Source organism: Panthera leo, chromosome C1 (genome assembly GCF_018350215.1).
Source record: "Panthera leo isolate Ple1 chromosome C1, P.leo_Ple1_pat1.1, whole genome shotgun sequence".
NCBI classification, from domain to species: domain Eukaryota; kingdom Metazoa; phylum Chordata; class Mammalia; order Carnivora; family Felidae; genus Panthera; species Panthera leo.
The window spans coordinates 25,376,553-25,393,384 of record NC_056686.1 but is presented as its reverse complement, the minus strand read 5'-3'; the positions used below and the strand labels follow the sequence as shown (position 1 = coordinate 25,393,384).

Sequence of the window (16,832 nt, the reverse complement as noted above, 5' to 3'; positions counted from 1 at the left end):
CTCTTCTCAATTTGTGGTTGTTGTTTTTGTTGTTGTTGTTGTTCAAGGGAACTGGTAGTTTTCTTAGTAGCTGATGTTTATCATGCATTGTCCTCTGATGGTGGGAAGGGCTGAGGGAAAATTGAGGTCCCCATTAGTATTTGGTGACTGAAATTCCTAAGAGCCAAAACCGTTTTTGTTTTGTTAACCTACTATTCTGTTAATTTTTGATAATCTACAAAGAGGATGCAGAAGGGAAGAATTAACTGCTATTGTGGAGGCAAATGGTTTTGAAGGGTACTGAAAAGTCATATCTACTGCTATGACTCACTTAATGTTGATTTAGTTGAAATGGAAATAGAACAATATGCTTTCCAAAGCAATAGATTGCATATGATAAAATAATTCTTCCTTTGTTGTAAGCATGGCTTAAATGAAGTCAAGCTGTGCAGTGTAATAGAAATTAGAATGGACTTTTCTCTGTCTCCCTCTTTCTTTCTCTCTTGGATTTCACTTTTTTCTCTTACCATATTCTTTTGCTCTTGCCTCCCCCCCTCTCTCTCTCTCTTTGCCCCTACTTCTCTACTGGTAAGTAAGTCTCATGTTACTAAGTGGTAGTCACCCCAGTAAATGCTGAGTTGCATCATACTTGAAGTTCAGGGAGGAGTGGGGAGAGAGAGACAAGATGAAGTACTTCAAATTCAGCTTAATGACTGTTTTAATACTGTCTTTGGGGTATTTAGCCCAGCTGCTGAGATTTGTGGACATAGGCCCAAATAGCCTTCATTTCCAAGAATCACATTTACTTCTTAAAAGCATATATAGGACAGGAATTGCCTCGGGAAGGCGCAAAGGAACTTTCTAGAAGAGTGAGCAGTGTTGTGTGGCTTTGATAGGGGTTTGGGTTATACAGGTGCATGCATTTGTCAAAACTCAGCAAATGTACACGTAAGATCTGTACATTTTGTTATATGTAAATTTTCCTCAGAGGGAAAAAAGCATGTGTAGTTATCTCGTGCACACATCGACTCTCAGCTCTCAAAGTGGAAAGAGGATGAGGATTCATCAGCTGCCACCCAAGAAGATGAGTCTAGTGCTTGGTGGTCTAGGGAGGCCAGTCCTTCCCATTCCTTTTCCACAAGTGCATGGCTCCGTGCAGGCTCTGCATACACATGGCTTCCCCATGGAGCTTGTATCTCCCAAGGGATCTGGGATCTACTAGGAGGGCTATCTATCAGAAGGTATCTAACAGGAGGGCTGAGGCTGCCCCCTCCCAAACTCTCTGGGCCATGCAAGTGCCTGGAATCAGACCCAACCGTGAAGTCTGTTAGCCCTCATCCCTGGAAAACCACACTGCAAGTCTCATGCAGCAACGCATGGGGATTTATGTAGTACCTCTTATTTATTTGTGTATTTATTTATTGCATCTTAAGTGCCCGCACCCACAGGGGGGCCCCTGCAGGGCACAGGAGAGGCATGAAGCCCACCAGTCAGGAGATGCTCTACTCCCATTTGCTGTGGGTTTCCACCGAGAGAGAATTCAAAGCAGGACGAGGATGATTTCAGGAGGGGACGGGAGGGAAGCAGGGTTGGGTCTCGCATGAGCTCATGTCGCCTGTGAGTTTGGCCTCCGCTTGCACAGACCTGGAGTCACACTGGGCTTGGTTTGAATCCCAGCTCTATGGCTTGCTAAGGGCACATCTCTGGGCCTCTTGGCCTGTATCATCACCCGTGAAAAGGGATGTAAAGACTCCTTCAAGGGATGAGATGATGTGTGTGACACACTGGCCCCAGTTCTGCTTGTGGGAAGTCTCAGCAAGTGCTGTCCCAGTGACGATGGTGGGTGGGCAGCGGGGAGGAGGACCACAACGAGGAAGATTAGGATGGGTGTCCTAGCAAAGCGCTGTGTACAGTGCTGGGTACATTATCAGGACCGAATGAGTGCAGATGAAGTTGAAAACTCGAGAAAGGAGAGTGAAGGAGAGTTTGAGAGCCCTTAGAGGTGATCTTGGAAAGGGATGGAGCCAAAATCATGACAGTCCTAGAATGTCCCATGAGAGGGTGAGATTTCATATAACACTCAATGGGGACCCATTTTGAATTGCTGAATAAGGAAGTCCATGATTCAGGGAGAGAGCCTAAGAAACGCCAGTTGCCTGTGAGTGCAGGATGGCCTAGGGCACGGAAGGAGAGGGAGGTTGTGAGGGATCTGGCAGTGAGACAGGGCCGGAGCTGACTGTGAGGGCCAAGCAGGAGGAGACCCCAGTACTCCTCCCAGAAAGGAGCTGGCCTCATCTTAAAAATACAACAGCAGAAACAAGGCAGCCGAGGGTTTCATCTGCTGACAAACTTTTTTCCAGGAAGTCTGTCCCAGAGAGCAGGACTGTCTGAGCCCCTGAAGCGACACTGACGGATCTCTCTCTCATAACTGCCCTCCTCCCTCCTTGCCTTTCTTTCCCCTCTCCCAGTTTCATAGCCCACAGGAATTGTCTTCATAGAGCAAGGAAAGTGGAGGGAAGTTGGGGGTCTGAGAGAAGTGAGGGAGGAGTCTGGTGAAGAGGTCTGGGGGCTTGGAGCCAGGTGGGCATCTCCTGAGCTCTCCTGCTCCAGAGTACTTCTGCTGATCCCAGGGGGCAGCCACATGGCCCACGGGATGCCTGCCTGCCCCAAGGAGCCTCTGTCCAGCCTCTGAGCCATATAAATATTCTGACTTTCTCTGTGCGCTCTGAGGGTTAGCACTGGCCTAGAGGCTAAGAGCAGAGAAAGCACAAATTAGAACCCTTTCTCCTCCCTGCTGCCAGCATCACCCTCTGCCTACCAGTGCACTGACCTGCTGGGCTTGTCCATTCTCCTTTCTGTTTGCCTCTGTCTTGTCTAGCTGTGGGCCTGAGCAGCTGTCCAGAACCCACTGTGCCCAGTAATGGGGTGAAGACCGGCGAGCGCTACTTGGTGAACGATGTGGTCTCTTTCCAGTGTGAGCCGGGATATGCCCTCCAGGTACCTCCCCTCAACACCCAGGTCAGGAAACAGGTATCCCCTGAGATGTGTTGGACCAGCCTCATGCCAGCCTAGCTGCAGTCACCAAAGAACAGGGGAAAGACCCTGAGGTCCCCAGGGACCATTGTCCTTTCCCGGAGCTGTTCATGCAAAAGATGAGCTTTGCTGACTTTGGCGATTTAGCACAAGCCAGCCTCAGAATGTGTTCCTGCAAAGTTTTGGTTTGATTAGACTTCAGGAAAATTTAATCTTCCTTTGAAGGCCATGAGGGAATCTAGTAATTAAAGGAGTCTCACAAGGAACCTTTAGTAATGAGAATTCTTTAGTAATGGCTGTTAATAAGCATCCTTCCCCAAAGTCTCTCACCCTCTGCCTCATCCCACCCCACAGAGGGTTTGTGTATCTTTGTGTATCTTGTTCCTCAACGCAAGGCCCCTGAACAAACCCCCTCTTCTGGGTTGTACATACAATTGTGCCCATGGGGGCAATCAGCCCATCCCTGTTCCTGATTCCTCCAGGGCCACGCCCACATCTCCTGCATGCCTGGAACCGTGCGCCGCTGGAACTACCCTCCGCCACTCTGTATTGGTAAGAGAGCCCCGACCTTTTCCTTTCTTTCATACCCATTTTCTACCAGGGATTTGAGCTCAGTGACATATCGTTGGGATCAAGTTCAAATCAAAAGACAGATTGGTATTCTGAGTCTGTGCAAAGACAGTAGTTTTCGGCTGATGGGCAGCTCTTCAAGGGAGTCATGACTTCTGCAAACCTTCGCCCACCCAATGGAAAAATCACAGGAGACTTGCCCATTTGAAAACACGATGATGGCCATTCGGATTCCAGATAATTGACCTGAATTGTTCCTGAATGGAACCCCAGATAATTGACCTGATAATTGTTCCTGAATGGAACCCCTGGGCAATTGAGCCCTTCCCCTATGACTTTTCATAGGACAGACAGATAAAATCCACTAATAAAAAATGTGGAGGGTTACATGTGAAACAAGAACTTAGCTTGGTTGGGTTTCTTACCCTGTGCTAAGCAATGATGAAGAGATCCATGGATACAAGAAAAGACAAGGTCCCTGAAGCTTCTAGTCAGGGTGAGGGAGACGTGACATTTATCGAGTATCTATTACATGCACGTCACTGTGCTACGAGTTTCCTCACAGCAGCTCTTCAGAGGAGGTATCATTGCCCTCACTTTGCAAATAAGAAAACTAAGAAAAAAAAGAAAGAAAACTAAGGCTTTTAGGATTAAAAAGTGATTGGCACCATTAGGAATGGAAACCTACTTTTCTCTGATGCCCAGCCAATGTAAAGTGCAAATCAAGGCTGACCTTGGGATAAGAAGCAAAGTGAGTGGAGAGAGCATCACTTGGGCATAATGGCATTTCCCTTCTGTGATATCACCAGGGTGCAGGGTTTGGTCACCTGCTCAGCAGTCAGAAATGTGGCCCAGGAGAGGCACTTCGCCCATTACATATTACGAAGTTCTTGCCAAGGAAACCACTCATGGTAACAGCAGCTACAGGCCATAGAGTAGCTGTCGCCAGTTTACTGTGTGCACCAGCCACTGTTCCAAGTGACACAAAGTCCTTTCTGTTGTAACTTAATGACAATCCTGTGACATAGGTGCTGTAATTGGCTCCATTTTACAGATGAGGGAAACTGGGGTTTGAAAGGGTTTAGAACGTGCCCAGAGTCACACAGGAAGTGAAAACATTGGGATTGTGAGCCAGGCAGTCAGCGCCAGAGCCCCCCAACTCTGAACCCGGACACTGTTGCATTCAGGCCTGTTTGTCACCCTCTCCCCAAAATGCCTTTGCTTAGACACTGCAGATCCCTCCCCTCCACCTCTTTCTCTGGCTCCCATAACAAGCTAGTCGCTTGAAGCTGCATGACTGTTTCCTGAAAGATGTGAAAGAAGAGAATGGTTGTCAACTGACCAGGCTGTATTTATGCTCCAGCCCTGCATCTGCAGGTGAAGTCGCCTTGTTGAGAGTGTCAGGTGCCCCAGCCCCTCATGATTGGTTCCCCATGGAATGCTAATCACAATCACTTTGGTTGAGGGCAGAGGGCAGAGTCTGAGGGTGGGCACCTAGTAGGGCCACCCAACCCCATGGAATGTATATTTGTAAAGAGTTTGGCATGGTGCCTGGCACAGAGTGGGGACTCAGTGCATGCTAGTCCCCTTCCTTCCTCCTTTCTCTTCAGTCTTGGGAGAGTTGATTGGACAATGATAGAGGGAGATTTGAGGCATAGTGTAAGAAATGGTCACACTGCTCTTGGAGCAGACTGCTTTTGCTGCATGACCTTGCTAAGGGAACTGACCTGCGAAGGGCATGCTCAAGGTCAAAAGTCATAATTTGGGTTTGTGGACCATTGGGCGGTGCCAGGATGCTGAGCCACCCTTTCTGCACTTACACATGTTCTCAGTTTTGCCCAAGTCTGCAGTTGTGTAAAGAGATAACCTGTAGATTCCTTTGGATTCTCAAAGGCATTTATGACTTGGGAATGGTTAAAAAAGCTGCTGCTCTAAGGGAACATCCAAACACTGACATGGCCCCATATTCTCCTCCATGCTGTCCTAACCTTCTATCTGGTCTCATTGTCACAGCACAGTGTGGGGGGGCAGTGGAAGAGATGGAAGGGGTGATCCTGAGCCCCGGCTTCCCAGGCAACTACCCCAGCAACATGGACTGCTCTTGGAAAATAGCGCTGCCTGTGGGCTTTGGTAAGTCTCCATGCCCAGGCCCCAGTGCGTAAAGTAACCATTCCCTGCAACTGTTCAGCATAACCTTGGCCAAGACAGTATAGCACTCTGCCTCTCTATTTCCTCATCTGTTTGACCTCTCGTACGATTGTGAACATCAGTTAAGAATGGTAGAAATGAATACTTTGGGCACATAAAACAGAGAAAATAATCTTAGGGATGGCCATTATCATTATTATTTGAGTAGTAAGCTGAAATTCAGGACTGTGGAATGAGAAATTACTCAGGGATGGTTGAAAAAGAAAAAAATCTTTTACAGAGACTGGACCTCAAGTTGTGCTTTTAACTTCAATATCCCATTTCTCATCCTAATTAAATTATATAGCCAAGGTCAATATGATATAGAGTTTGCATTCTTTATACGCACATTCTGGCTGGTCTTAAAGATTGGGAGATTTTGTGTGTGTGTGGAGATGGAGTATGCCAGGCACGGGGGTTGACGGGGTGTGGAGGACATCGGTCTGGGTACAAAATTTAATTCCTGATGATTCATTCCTGACTGGGAATATAATTTAACCCCAACATCTCTGTTGGAGAGGTAAATGATTTGTGTTGACGTGGAACTAATGGATCATCTTGCCTGAGTCACTGCCCTGCTCCTAGGGGACAAAATGTCCTGAGGGGATTGCTCCTGCATCTGCCTGCGCTCTCCCACTCTGTGACCTCAGGAATCAAGGCCACCTCTTTGCGTCCTTTACTATTCAGCCTAGAGTAGGTCTTATGATGGAGAAGGGGCTTTCAGGAGAAAGGGATCCAGTTGACCTACTTCAAATCTGTTCTCAGAGGAGGAAAGGGGTTGGTGAACCTTCAGAGGATGGAGTCTTGTATTTAGAACCATCTTCTGGAGGAACCTGGGGACGGGTGATCAGGGTACAAAATGGTGAGGACTTAAGCAGCCTTGGGAAACTCCAGATTTTAGACAATGGGGGAAGAGGAGCTAGGAGACCTTATAGCTCTGCATTCAGACATGGGCCACGAGAATCTCAGATGACAGAAGGATGGAGGGAGTGCAGCATCCAAAGGAAAATGGAAGTTTAAATGAGAGGTATGTCACTGTTCTCTGTAAGTCCTGATGTTCAGCCACCAGAGCTCTCTATCTCAAAGGCCTGGGTGCTTATTCAGCCTCTGCTTATAAGCCCCCTGCGGGGTCCAATCACAGAAGACCTTGCTTTCAAGTGAAGGTTGGACTCCAGCGCCCACCCTAATATGGCACCTGGTTTCATTGTGTAAAGAGCCTCTGAATTTACAAGCTTCTACCACTAGATGGCAGTGGTCATGCCCAGTTCTTTCCAAGCCCATTCAATTCAGAAATCCTGGAATCCTTGAAGAGCCCCTTCAATGGACATGCTGCCCACAGTGTTGGGATGATGGATGGGATGCAGACGACATGTCCAAAAGTGATCATTGTCAAACTCCATATTTTGAAAACAATCTACATGTTCATTATTAGAGCAGTGAATAATGTAGTTGGATAATTCATAAAATGGAATTAATTAATATGTAGTTAAAACCAATGAACTTTATATATCAACAAGGATAGACGTTGAAAAACACAATATAAGCAAAAAAAGTTTACAAAACTATACGTACAGTATAACAACACTTATGTAAATGTTCAAGACAAATAAATCAGACATATATTTAAGAATCTAAAAACATGAACTGAAAGATATCTTTCCAATTCATGAGAGTGACCTTCTATTTTTTTTAATTATTATTTATTTATTTATTTATTTATTTAATATATGAAATTTACTGTCAAATTGGTTTCCATACAACACCCAGTGCTCATCCCAAAAGGTGCCCTCCTCAATACCCATCACCCACCCTCCCCTCCCTCCCACCCCCCATCAACCCTCAGTTTGTTCTCAGTTTTTAACAGTCTCTTATGCTTTGGCTCTCTCCCACTCTATCCTCTTTTTTTTTTTTTTCCTTCCCCTCCCCCATGGGTTTCTGTTACGTTTCTCAGGATCCACATAAGAGTGAAACCATATGGTATCTGTCTTTCTCTGTATGGCTTATTTCACTTAGCATCACACTCTCCAGTTCCATCCACGTTGCTACAAAAGGCCATATTTCATTTTTTCTCATTGCCACGTAGTATTCCATTGTGTATATAAACCACAATTTCTTTATCCATTCATCAGTTGATGGACATTTAGGCTCTTTCCATAATTTGGCTATTGTTGAGAGTGCTGCTGTAAACATTGGGGTACAAGTGCCCCTATGCATCAGTACTCCTGTATCCCTTGGATAAATTCCTAGCAGTGCTATTGCTGGGTCATAGGGTAGGTCTATTTTTAATTTTCTGAGGAACCTCCACACTGCTTTCCAGAGCGGCTGCACCAATTTGCATTCCCACCAACAGTGCAAGAGGGTTCCCGTTTCTCCACATCCTCTCCAGCATCTATAGTCTCCTGATTTCTTCATTTTGGCCAGAGAGTGACCTTCTATTAAGGGAAGAAAGAGAATGGGAGAGAGCAGGAGACATGAAGGGTCCTCAATGTTATAAGTCAAGTCTTTATTCTATTTAAATCATTAGATGCAAAAAAAAAAAAAAAATCACATATGTGTGTCCATTCTACAAAACTTAGAAAGTACAGAAAAGAACATTTTAAAGATTAGAATCCATCTGTAACCCCACCATGCAGAGATAATCGCTAACAGCTTAGTCCTCGCCATTAGAATGTAACCCCTGTGAAGACAAGGACCTGGTAGTTCTTGTTTATCCCTGTGCAGTGCCTAGTGCAGCCCTGATGTATGGCAGATGCTCAGTAAATATTATTAGTGAATCAGTGAACATTCTTCCAGTTTTTTAATACCACAATTAGAATTACATAATGCGTGCTACTTTGCAGTCCGATTTTCACAATTAACATAGTGGACATTTTCCTATTTGCTTAGTAAATATATGGCTTCAATATCATTTTTAATGGTAATCTAATTTTGAGAAATCTCACCAGTAAACAAATGTCAATCTTCCCACCTCCATTCTGCAGAGTATATTAATATGTAAGTCAAGCGCTTAATCAGATCCATTTAACCTGTCAGGTGGTTAGGAGATCTTGATTAATCCAGTAAGATCCCTGGGTATAAACTTCACTGATAATGTATTCTTCTAATTTCTGAATTATCCTAAGTGTTTGAGAAGATACCAGTATGATGGAGTTCATGTCTTTTGATTGGATATAGTTATTTTTAAGTGGTGGCATTTTTAAGTAAAAAGTTTATTTTAGCAAAGCTATCTTTATGCTAATAGTAGGCTTATGAACCACAAGTCAAATATTAGCCCTGAGCTTTGTTTTCAATAAAATGGACTAGGGATAGAGCTCTGGAATGACCAGTGCCCTTTATTCTGAGTGAATAATATATTTTTAAGTTGAATCCTGCCTCAAGACAAAAGACTGGAATGGACAGTAACTCCCAGAGTTGTGTTCTGGGAATCTTGGTTGGGTGGGAAGCCGGTAGTAGGGACGCATGAGGTCTGGCAGGACAAGCTTCCATGAGACCGCATGTTTGAAGCAGGACTCTATTGCTTTGGACACTGTCTGCCTCTGTCTTGCTCCCAGGAGCTCACATCCAGTTCCTGAACTTCTCCACTGAGCCCAACCACGACTTCATAGAAATCCGGAATGGCCCCTACGAGACCAGCCGCATGATGGGCAGATTCAGTGGAAGCGAGCTTCCAGGCTCCCTGCTCTCCACGTCCCACGAGACCACTGTGTATTTCCACAGCGACCACTCCCAGAACCGGCCAGGATTCAAGCTGGAGTATCAAGGTAAAGACAGGGAGTGCCCGTTTGCTCCTGTCCAACCCCTTCTCTTACCCATAGCCACCATCTTCCCAGCCTTCCACGTAGGGGAAAAAAAGAACACAAGAAGGGCTGAGGGATGGGGGGGGGGGGGGGGGGCAGGCCTATCTATGAAGGCTTCCTTTTGATGGCATGTCTCTGTGGCCCCATGAAGATATCTAATCTTCTTTGGCAAGCCTCTTCCAGGGCTACAGGCCCAATGGCCAACAGTTTTCCCTGAGCTTTCCCATCGGGCATCCCTGAGCGTCCAGCCAGCCACTTCCCCTCAGCCTTGGTAGGCTTACTTAGTCCCTCTGGGTCCTCTCCTGTGTGTCAAGCCCAATTGCCTCAGCAAAGCTCCTATCACATGACAGAGGATTCTGGTAACAACCCTAGAGCACCCACTGAGCCTTCACAATGAGACAAGCCCGTTGACTCCTACTGAGGGTTTCCTGACCATGCTCACTGGGGCTCTACCTTGCCGAGGTGAAATCCTGTTATAGGCCCCACCCGTCCTGGTATGCTTTTCCTGGAACAAGCCCCCTCCTCTCCAACCCAGGCTTTCCTGAGTGAGGGGCCCTTACCTGTGGCTGTGCGGACTGCGCTCAATCTGTGTAGCTATACACAGCAGCCTTAAATGGGCCCAACTTCTCCCTCAGATGCTGCCCTAGTGTGACTGGATGAACCATTTGTTCTAACCTCTTTTTCCAGATTCTTTGGACTTTTTTTTCATAATTGTGGACTTTGTTCCAATCTTATACATGCTTATAAAAAAATTAAAACATTACAGATGTTTTTGTGAGTACATCACTGAAGGACAAAATTCTCCCATAATCGCATCTCCAACCCCACCATGCAGAGATACCAACGAAAGCCCCATTTTTTTCTGTACATATATTGATGTAACTATATCATTATATTATATCCAAAATTGTATCATACTATAAGTACTGTTTTGCAATTTTCTTTTTTAAAGTTGATTTTTAATTATATAAGCAGTTCACAAACACACTCACCTTGTTAAAAAGAAAGAGGGAGGGAAGAAGGATGAAAGGAAGGAAGGAGGAAATTAAAGCCTTATGGGTAAGTCCAAGCCTTCCTTGTCTACAGCCTCCAACTCCAGGCCCATTCCCCAGAAGTAATCACTGTTGTTTTAATATGATCTTTCTGGATCTTTTTCCATGTGTTGACATGGAAACATATAACATATGTTATATGTACCTGTGAAAATATGTAATGTTTCGTGAGTTCTTTGGTTGTGTTTCCTATATAAATATATAGAATGGTCTATATACATAACACTCTGATATTAGACTTTTTCATCCCTTGTGAGAGATGAATACTGACCATGGATTCAGGCTTGTCATTTAGGGAAAGGGGTATTCTACAAAGGTGGGCACAGTTGGGTCGGTTACACAGGCACTGCCTCCTTAGAAGGAACGCCAGGGAGTGTGGCTGGGCTTGCCACCACCTGGGACACCTCGGGAGGAGGAGCTGGGCCTCTCACACCCATGAAGTGGCAGGGAGATGCTGTGTTTCTCACCCAGAGAGTGCTGGCCTCCTTGGTAGGAGCAAAGCTGCCCCACCCCAGGAAGCTGTGTGTGAGCTCATCACAGAGGCTGGCCCTAACCAAGAGCACATGTACCTGTCAAGGGCACACGGCTTCAGTGGGGGCGTGAGCTGTCAAATGGGTCATGACACATCAGACGGCCACATTCTGTCATATGATCAGCGCTACCCTCTGGGACACACGCGTGCCTCTCTCAGGTTTCCCCTGTGTCTTCCTTTGCCAGGGCTGCCGTAACAAAGTACCACAGACTGGGAGGTGGGAGTGGGGGACTTCAACAACAGACATTTATTCCCTCACAGCTCTGGAGACTGACAAGTCCCGAGATCAAGGTGTCGGCAGGATTGATTCCTTCTGAGGGCTGTGAGGGCGAATCTGTTCCAGGCCTCTGTCCTTGCCTCTGGTGGTTTGCTGGCAATCTGGAATTCCTTGGCTTGTAAAAATATCACCCCCATCTCTGGCTTCACATCCCTATATGTCTCCAAATTTCCCTGTTGTATAAGGACACCAGTTATATTGGACTAGAGCCCACCCTAATGACCTCATTTTAATTTGGGTAAAGATAGGCAAAGACCCTCTCTCCAAATAAGGTCGCGTTCTGAGGTGTTAGAGGTTAGGACTTCAACATATGAATTTGGGCAGGGGGCACAATTCAACCCATAACACCTCTGACAGGCCCAAGTGCTCTCCCTGAGGCTTCTCCTGTTGGATAAATGCAAGTACTGATGACACTACCGTTGTGACAGGGACGGCTCCCCTGGGGCCTGCCATACACGTTGTGCCTTCACCCCTGTGACAGACATAGCCCTGCCCACTGGGTCCACATGATGGCACCAGACACTCACTGAGTTCCCCATGTGATAAGCCCACTTGTCCCCATAAAAGTTGTGCCCCTGAGTCCCTCCGGCTTCATTGACGTCTCCCCGTAGAAGAGACCTACTACTTCCACAGAGCCCTGGTCTCAAGCTCAGTCCCTCTCACTCCCACCTGAGCTTCTGAGACACAGGCCAACACGTGGCCAGCAGCCCTCTTGTGGCGTACGCATCACTCACACTGGAGCTTCGTGTGTTCAGAAGCCCAGTCCACTGAGGATTTCCCCTTGTTGGGGGGAAGCAAGGCATAGGGCAGGGGGGTTCTAGGTATGCATTCAGAGGCCCAACACCTCCACCAGGAGTGGCTCCAACTGTGTGAGACTCCCAAAGATGGTGGGCCTACCTCCTCCCATTTTACCTTCATGACTTGGTGGATGTTCCTCTTGAGGCTTCCCTCAGGTCACAGGCCCAGCTACTCCCTCAGTGCCTGCCTAAGCCCCACAGACCTAACGATGCCTCCTCTTATGACTAGACTTAACAAGGCCCACTGTTAGTGTCAGAGCAGCTGCTTCCCTTCAGATTTGACCTCGACTTTCACTAGGCTTCTCGTTTGTGATGGCCCCAACCACTCAGACTGGGTTGTCTCTAGTGCCAGAGACCCAGGTCCTCCCACCAAGGCCTCCTAATTTATGACAGGCCCAAATAGGGCCCACATTCTCCACCTACGCCCTCCTTAGCCCCATGGAGCTGTACCTTGTACACAGTCTCTGACCGCTCACCCCAGGTTTTTCCTTTATGAAAAGACCTGTTTCCAAAAGAGCCATCTGTCCCCACTGAGAGGCATTCTGTCAAGCAGGCCCCGGTCTTTGTGGTCCCACGACTTTCTTTGAAGAAATCCAACTCCTTACTCTTTCTCAAAATTCCTTCTGTTAGATACTCTGAACTTCCTAGGCTAGAGTTTTCCTTTCTCCTCTCAGGTAATATTCCCATAAAATTTTTACTAACAACATAAGCCACTCTTACTGGGTCTCTCAGTGTGACAAGCTAAGCTTATTTCATTAAAGCTTCTTGGGGCGCCTGGGTGGCTCAGTCAGCTAAGTGTCCGACTTCGGCTCAGGTCATGATCTCATGGCTCAGGAGCCCGTGTCGGGCTCTGTGCTGACAGCTCAGAGCCTGGAGCCTGCTTCAGATTCTGTGTCTCCCTCTTTCTCTGCCCCTCCCATGTGCGCTCCCTCCCTGTCTCTCAAAATAAATAAACTTTAAAAAGTTGTTTTAAAAACTGTATCTGTTCCCACCATAGTGTCTCCCTGTGGGGCAAACCCAGCTGCTCTCCCTGAGGAGTGCTTCTTTAGGAGAGCTAATCACTCTTTGGGTTCATTTCTGCCTATAGGCCCAACCTCTCTCTTTGAAGCTTCTTCTGCTAGAACAGGCTCTGAGATTTTTGAAAGCAGTCCAAGTACTCTCACTTAAGTGTCTCTCTTTCTGAAAAACCCAGCTCCTTCCACGTGAGAAAGTTCCTATAAGAGACTCTCCCTCTGGCTGCTCCTAGCTTCTGATGTGAAGCCACTCTCTTCTGGCTCCTCACCATTGCTGGGTCCACAAGTTCCCACTGAGGCTTTTCTATAGAGACCCAGTCCATTCATTCAGTCACCTCACTGGGCAACAGGCTCCCTGCTTCTACTAACCTTCATTTGCCAAATTGCCCAGTACCCCTTGCTACTGTCAGGGCCACGTGTCTTCTTTGGCTGACCAGCCACCCCCTCCCACCACAGCCGCTCCATTTTTTGACACAGGCAATTACCTCAATGATTTCCCAGTGAAACCTGCCCGGTTCCTCCCACTGAGGCCTCCCTCAGGAAGATGTTGACTGGAAATACACAACATAGTCACCATCCCAGAAGGAGGGCTCTGAAAATGTCAGCTTCGTGATCATTGTTATTTATGTTGTTATTACATGTAATGAATTCATCCACTTCCATGGAGCATTCATTTGATCTCAACTCCCACTGAGAATTTCCACTGTGGAAAGCTCTGTCTACCCCACTGCCAGTTTCCTGTGTAGGGTGGGCCTGATTCCGGACACAACAGCTGTTCTTTTTCCTGTGGATCCAATTAATCAGAGTCTATGCTCTGTGCACATGCTCAGTAAACCCCTCTGCAACCCCTCCCTGTTGGGACAGGCCTCCAGTACTTCCATCAAGGTATCTCCTTTTGAGTTGGACTCACCTATTCTCAAGGAAGTCGCTTTCTTGCTCTTTGGAGGGACTTCTTTGTATTACAGTCACACATATTCCTTTTTATCTAACAATTCCCTCTGAAAAGCTTTTCTTCTAGTCACAAGATTGACTTACTCCTGCCAAGTTCCCTCCATCTTGAAAGGTTCTAGTTTCTCAGAGTCAGAAAGACCCCACTCAAGTCCTCCCCTGACTGCTTCCTTTGTTTGTGATCTAGAACATGGTTGTCAGGATTAAATGAGATGATCCACATGAAAGAACCAAGGTCAATGCCTGGCCCCAAGCAGGTACTCAATGAATAAGGGTTCAACCTAGCATTGTCTTCCCTAAACCTCTTTCTCCCATGGAGACAGTCATAACAGATAACATTTATTTAGCTCTTACTATGTGCCATACTGTACTATGCATATAATTTCCCACTTAATCCTCACAATAACCATTTTCTAAATAGGAAAACAGAGGCAGAGAAAAATTAAATGTCTTACCCAAAGCCAACAACTAGTAAATGACAAAGGTCCATCGGAGTCCAAGTCTTGGTGCTTCACCATTATGCTTACTTTCTGCTGCTCCTATATTCTGGTTGAGGGGAAAATGTCCAAAGAGAATAAAGTAACCTTCTCTCCTGATCTTTTCCAGCCTATGAACTTCAAGAGTGCCCAGACCCAGAGCCCTTTGCCAATGGCATTGTGAGGGGAGCTGGCTACAATGTTGGACAATCAGTGACCTTCGAGTGCCTGCCAGGATATCAACTGATGGGCCACCCCGTCCTCACATGTCAACATGGCACCAACCGGAATTGGGACCACCCCCTACCCAGGTGTGAAGGTATGTCCCTCCTCATCCCTAGTGACTCCTCCTAAGGAGACTGATCAGAGTACTCCCATGCCCCATGGAAGCACCCATGCTGGGGAGTCCAGGAAAAACTTGTCCATCCTGTTTTCATATGGAAAGGACCCAGCCTGTCTGGGCAAAGAGTCCTAGGCACAGACCTCTGGGCCAACCTTGGGAGGACCTGGAGGAAATGTGGGCCACAGCCAAGGGAATACCTATTCAACCCTTGGGAAACCCAACCCATCAGAAGGGAAGACTCTGTAATCTTTATCTCTTTCCTGAGAGCTACACTTGTATATCCAAAAACTTTTTAAAGAGCTTCACTTATCCAGAGGCACCTAAATCCTAATATATTAGAAATTAAAGGCATCGTTTTTCTGTCATTCAATGGAAATCCATCTAGTGAAGGGCACCTTTAGTCACCTGGTTACTTGGCCCTATTTGAGCCCCTCCCTCTCCCCCTTGTGACTTATTCACCAAGTCTTGATAATTCTACATCCTGATTACCTTTCAAATGCATCCACTTCTCTCTATCTACTGCCTCTGCCTTAATCCAGGCCACCACTCTGATGAGGCTTCTCACTGGTCTCCCAGCCTTCAGTCTTGCCCTCCTCAATCCATTTTTCCAAGTGTAGCCAGTGTGCATCTTCAAAACCATCAACATACTCCAGACACTCCCCTGCTCAGAATCCAGCAAGGCATCCTCATCTCTCTTGGGGTAAATTCCTAACTCTTTTAGGTAACGCACCATGTCCCTCAGGGCCTGGTCCCTGCATACCCCCCAGGATTCTCCACGCTCGCAGATTTTATGTCTGAAGCTGAAATACTTGCAGTCATCCCAGTGTGCCCTGTTCTCTTGCCTCTGATTCTTAGTACATGCTGTCCCTCCCTCATAGAACATCACTCTCCTCTCTTGCCTTGTCTACTTAGCCTTATCATCCCTCAGGTCTGAGTCTAAATGGAAATAATACCAAGAATCCTTGCCCACCCTCACAAGACCAGAGGAGGGGTCCTCCAGTTGTTCCCGTGGCATTCCGTGTTGACAGCGTGTTCCACCCTATGCTGTAAACACCAATCTACTTAGCTGTATCCCAGTGGGCTGTGAGTGCTACAGAGCAAAACCATGTGCCACGGTAACCTTGCTCCCCTTCATTTCCCCAGGATGCGCCTGACACTGACACTGAGTGGATGTCCAGTATGTGTAGGAAAGGGGGTGTGTCCATGCATACCCCTTTCAGGATGCATGTGCATTCACAGGAACTGTATCTTCTGCCTAGAGGCATTGGGATTCTTTCTCTTCGCTTTGGTCTGCCCCCATCCAGATGTCTGCTTGTTGCCTCATGCCAGCCACATGTACTCATTAGTCTGGACCAGGGGGTGTTTGTATGTATGTTTGTTTGTTTGCCCTTTTTTCTCCTCCCTGGTGACTGAATCAGAACATTATGGAGACTTCATGGCCTCTTCATCCCCTTACCCAAAGCCTACATCGGAGTGAACCTAAAATTGGGTGTTACTTTCAAGGGACAGGAAAATAGGGATAGAAGATCATATCTATGCAGCAAATGCCTTCTCTGTGAGCTGAGTACCAAGCTGGATATTTTACTTGCCTCAGTTTATGGAACCACCACCACAGTCCTACATGGGGATACCCTTATTCCCATTTCACAGGTGATGAAAGAGTCTAAACTAATGTCTAGGGCCATCCAGCCAATAAATGGTTTAGCCATGATTTGAACCCAACTTTGGTCTTCACTACAAGAATCCTCATCTCTTAGGTCAAGACCAAATGTACCACTCTAAGAATCTTGAAGCAAATAAAGAGAGAGAGAGAAATACTCCCATAATT

The 16,832-nt window shown here is 46.7% G+C and overlaps 1 protein-coding gene across 1 annotated transcript in view; it reads left to right on the top strand.

Annotated features, from left to right (window-relative positions):
• CSMD2 (CUB and Sushi multiple domains 2) overlaps window positions 1–16,832 on the top strand; it is a 540,846-nt gene that overhangs the window by 427,198 nt on the left and 96,816 nt on the right. Inside the window, 5 exon segments of the mRNA XM_042948549.1 lie at window positions 2,858–2,976; window positions 3,495–3,564; window positions 5,596–5,712; window positions 9,321–9,530; window positions 14,792–14,980. Of these exon segments, the coding sequence (XP_042804483.1) occupies window positions 2,858–2,976; window positions 3,495–3,564; window positions 5,596–5,712; window positions 9,321–9,530; window positions 14,792–14,980 (705 nt within the window).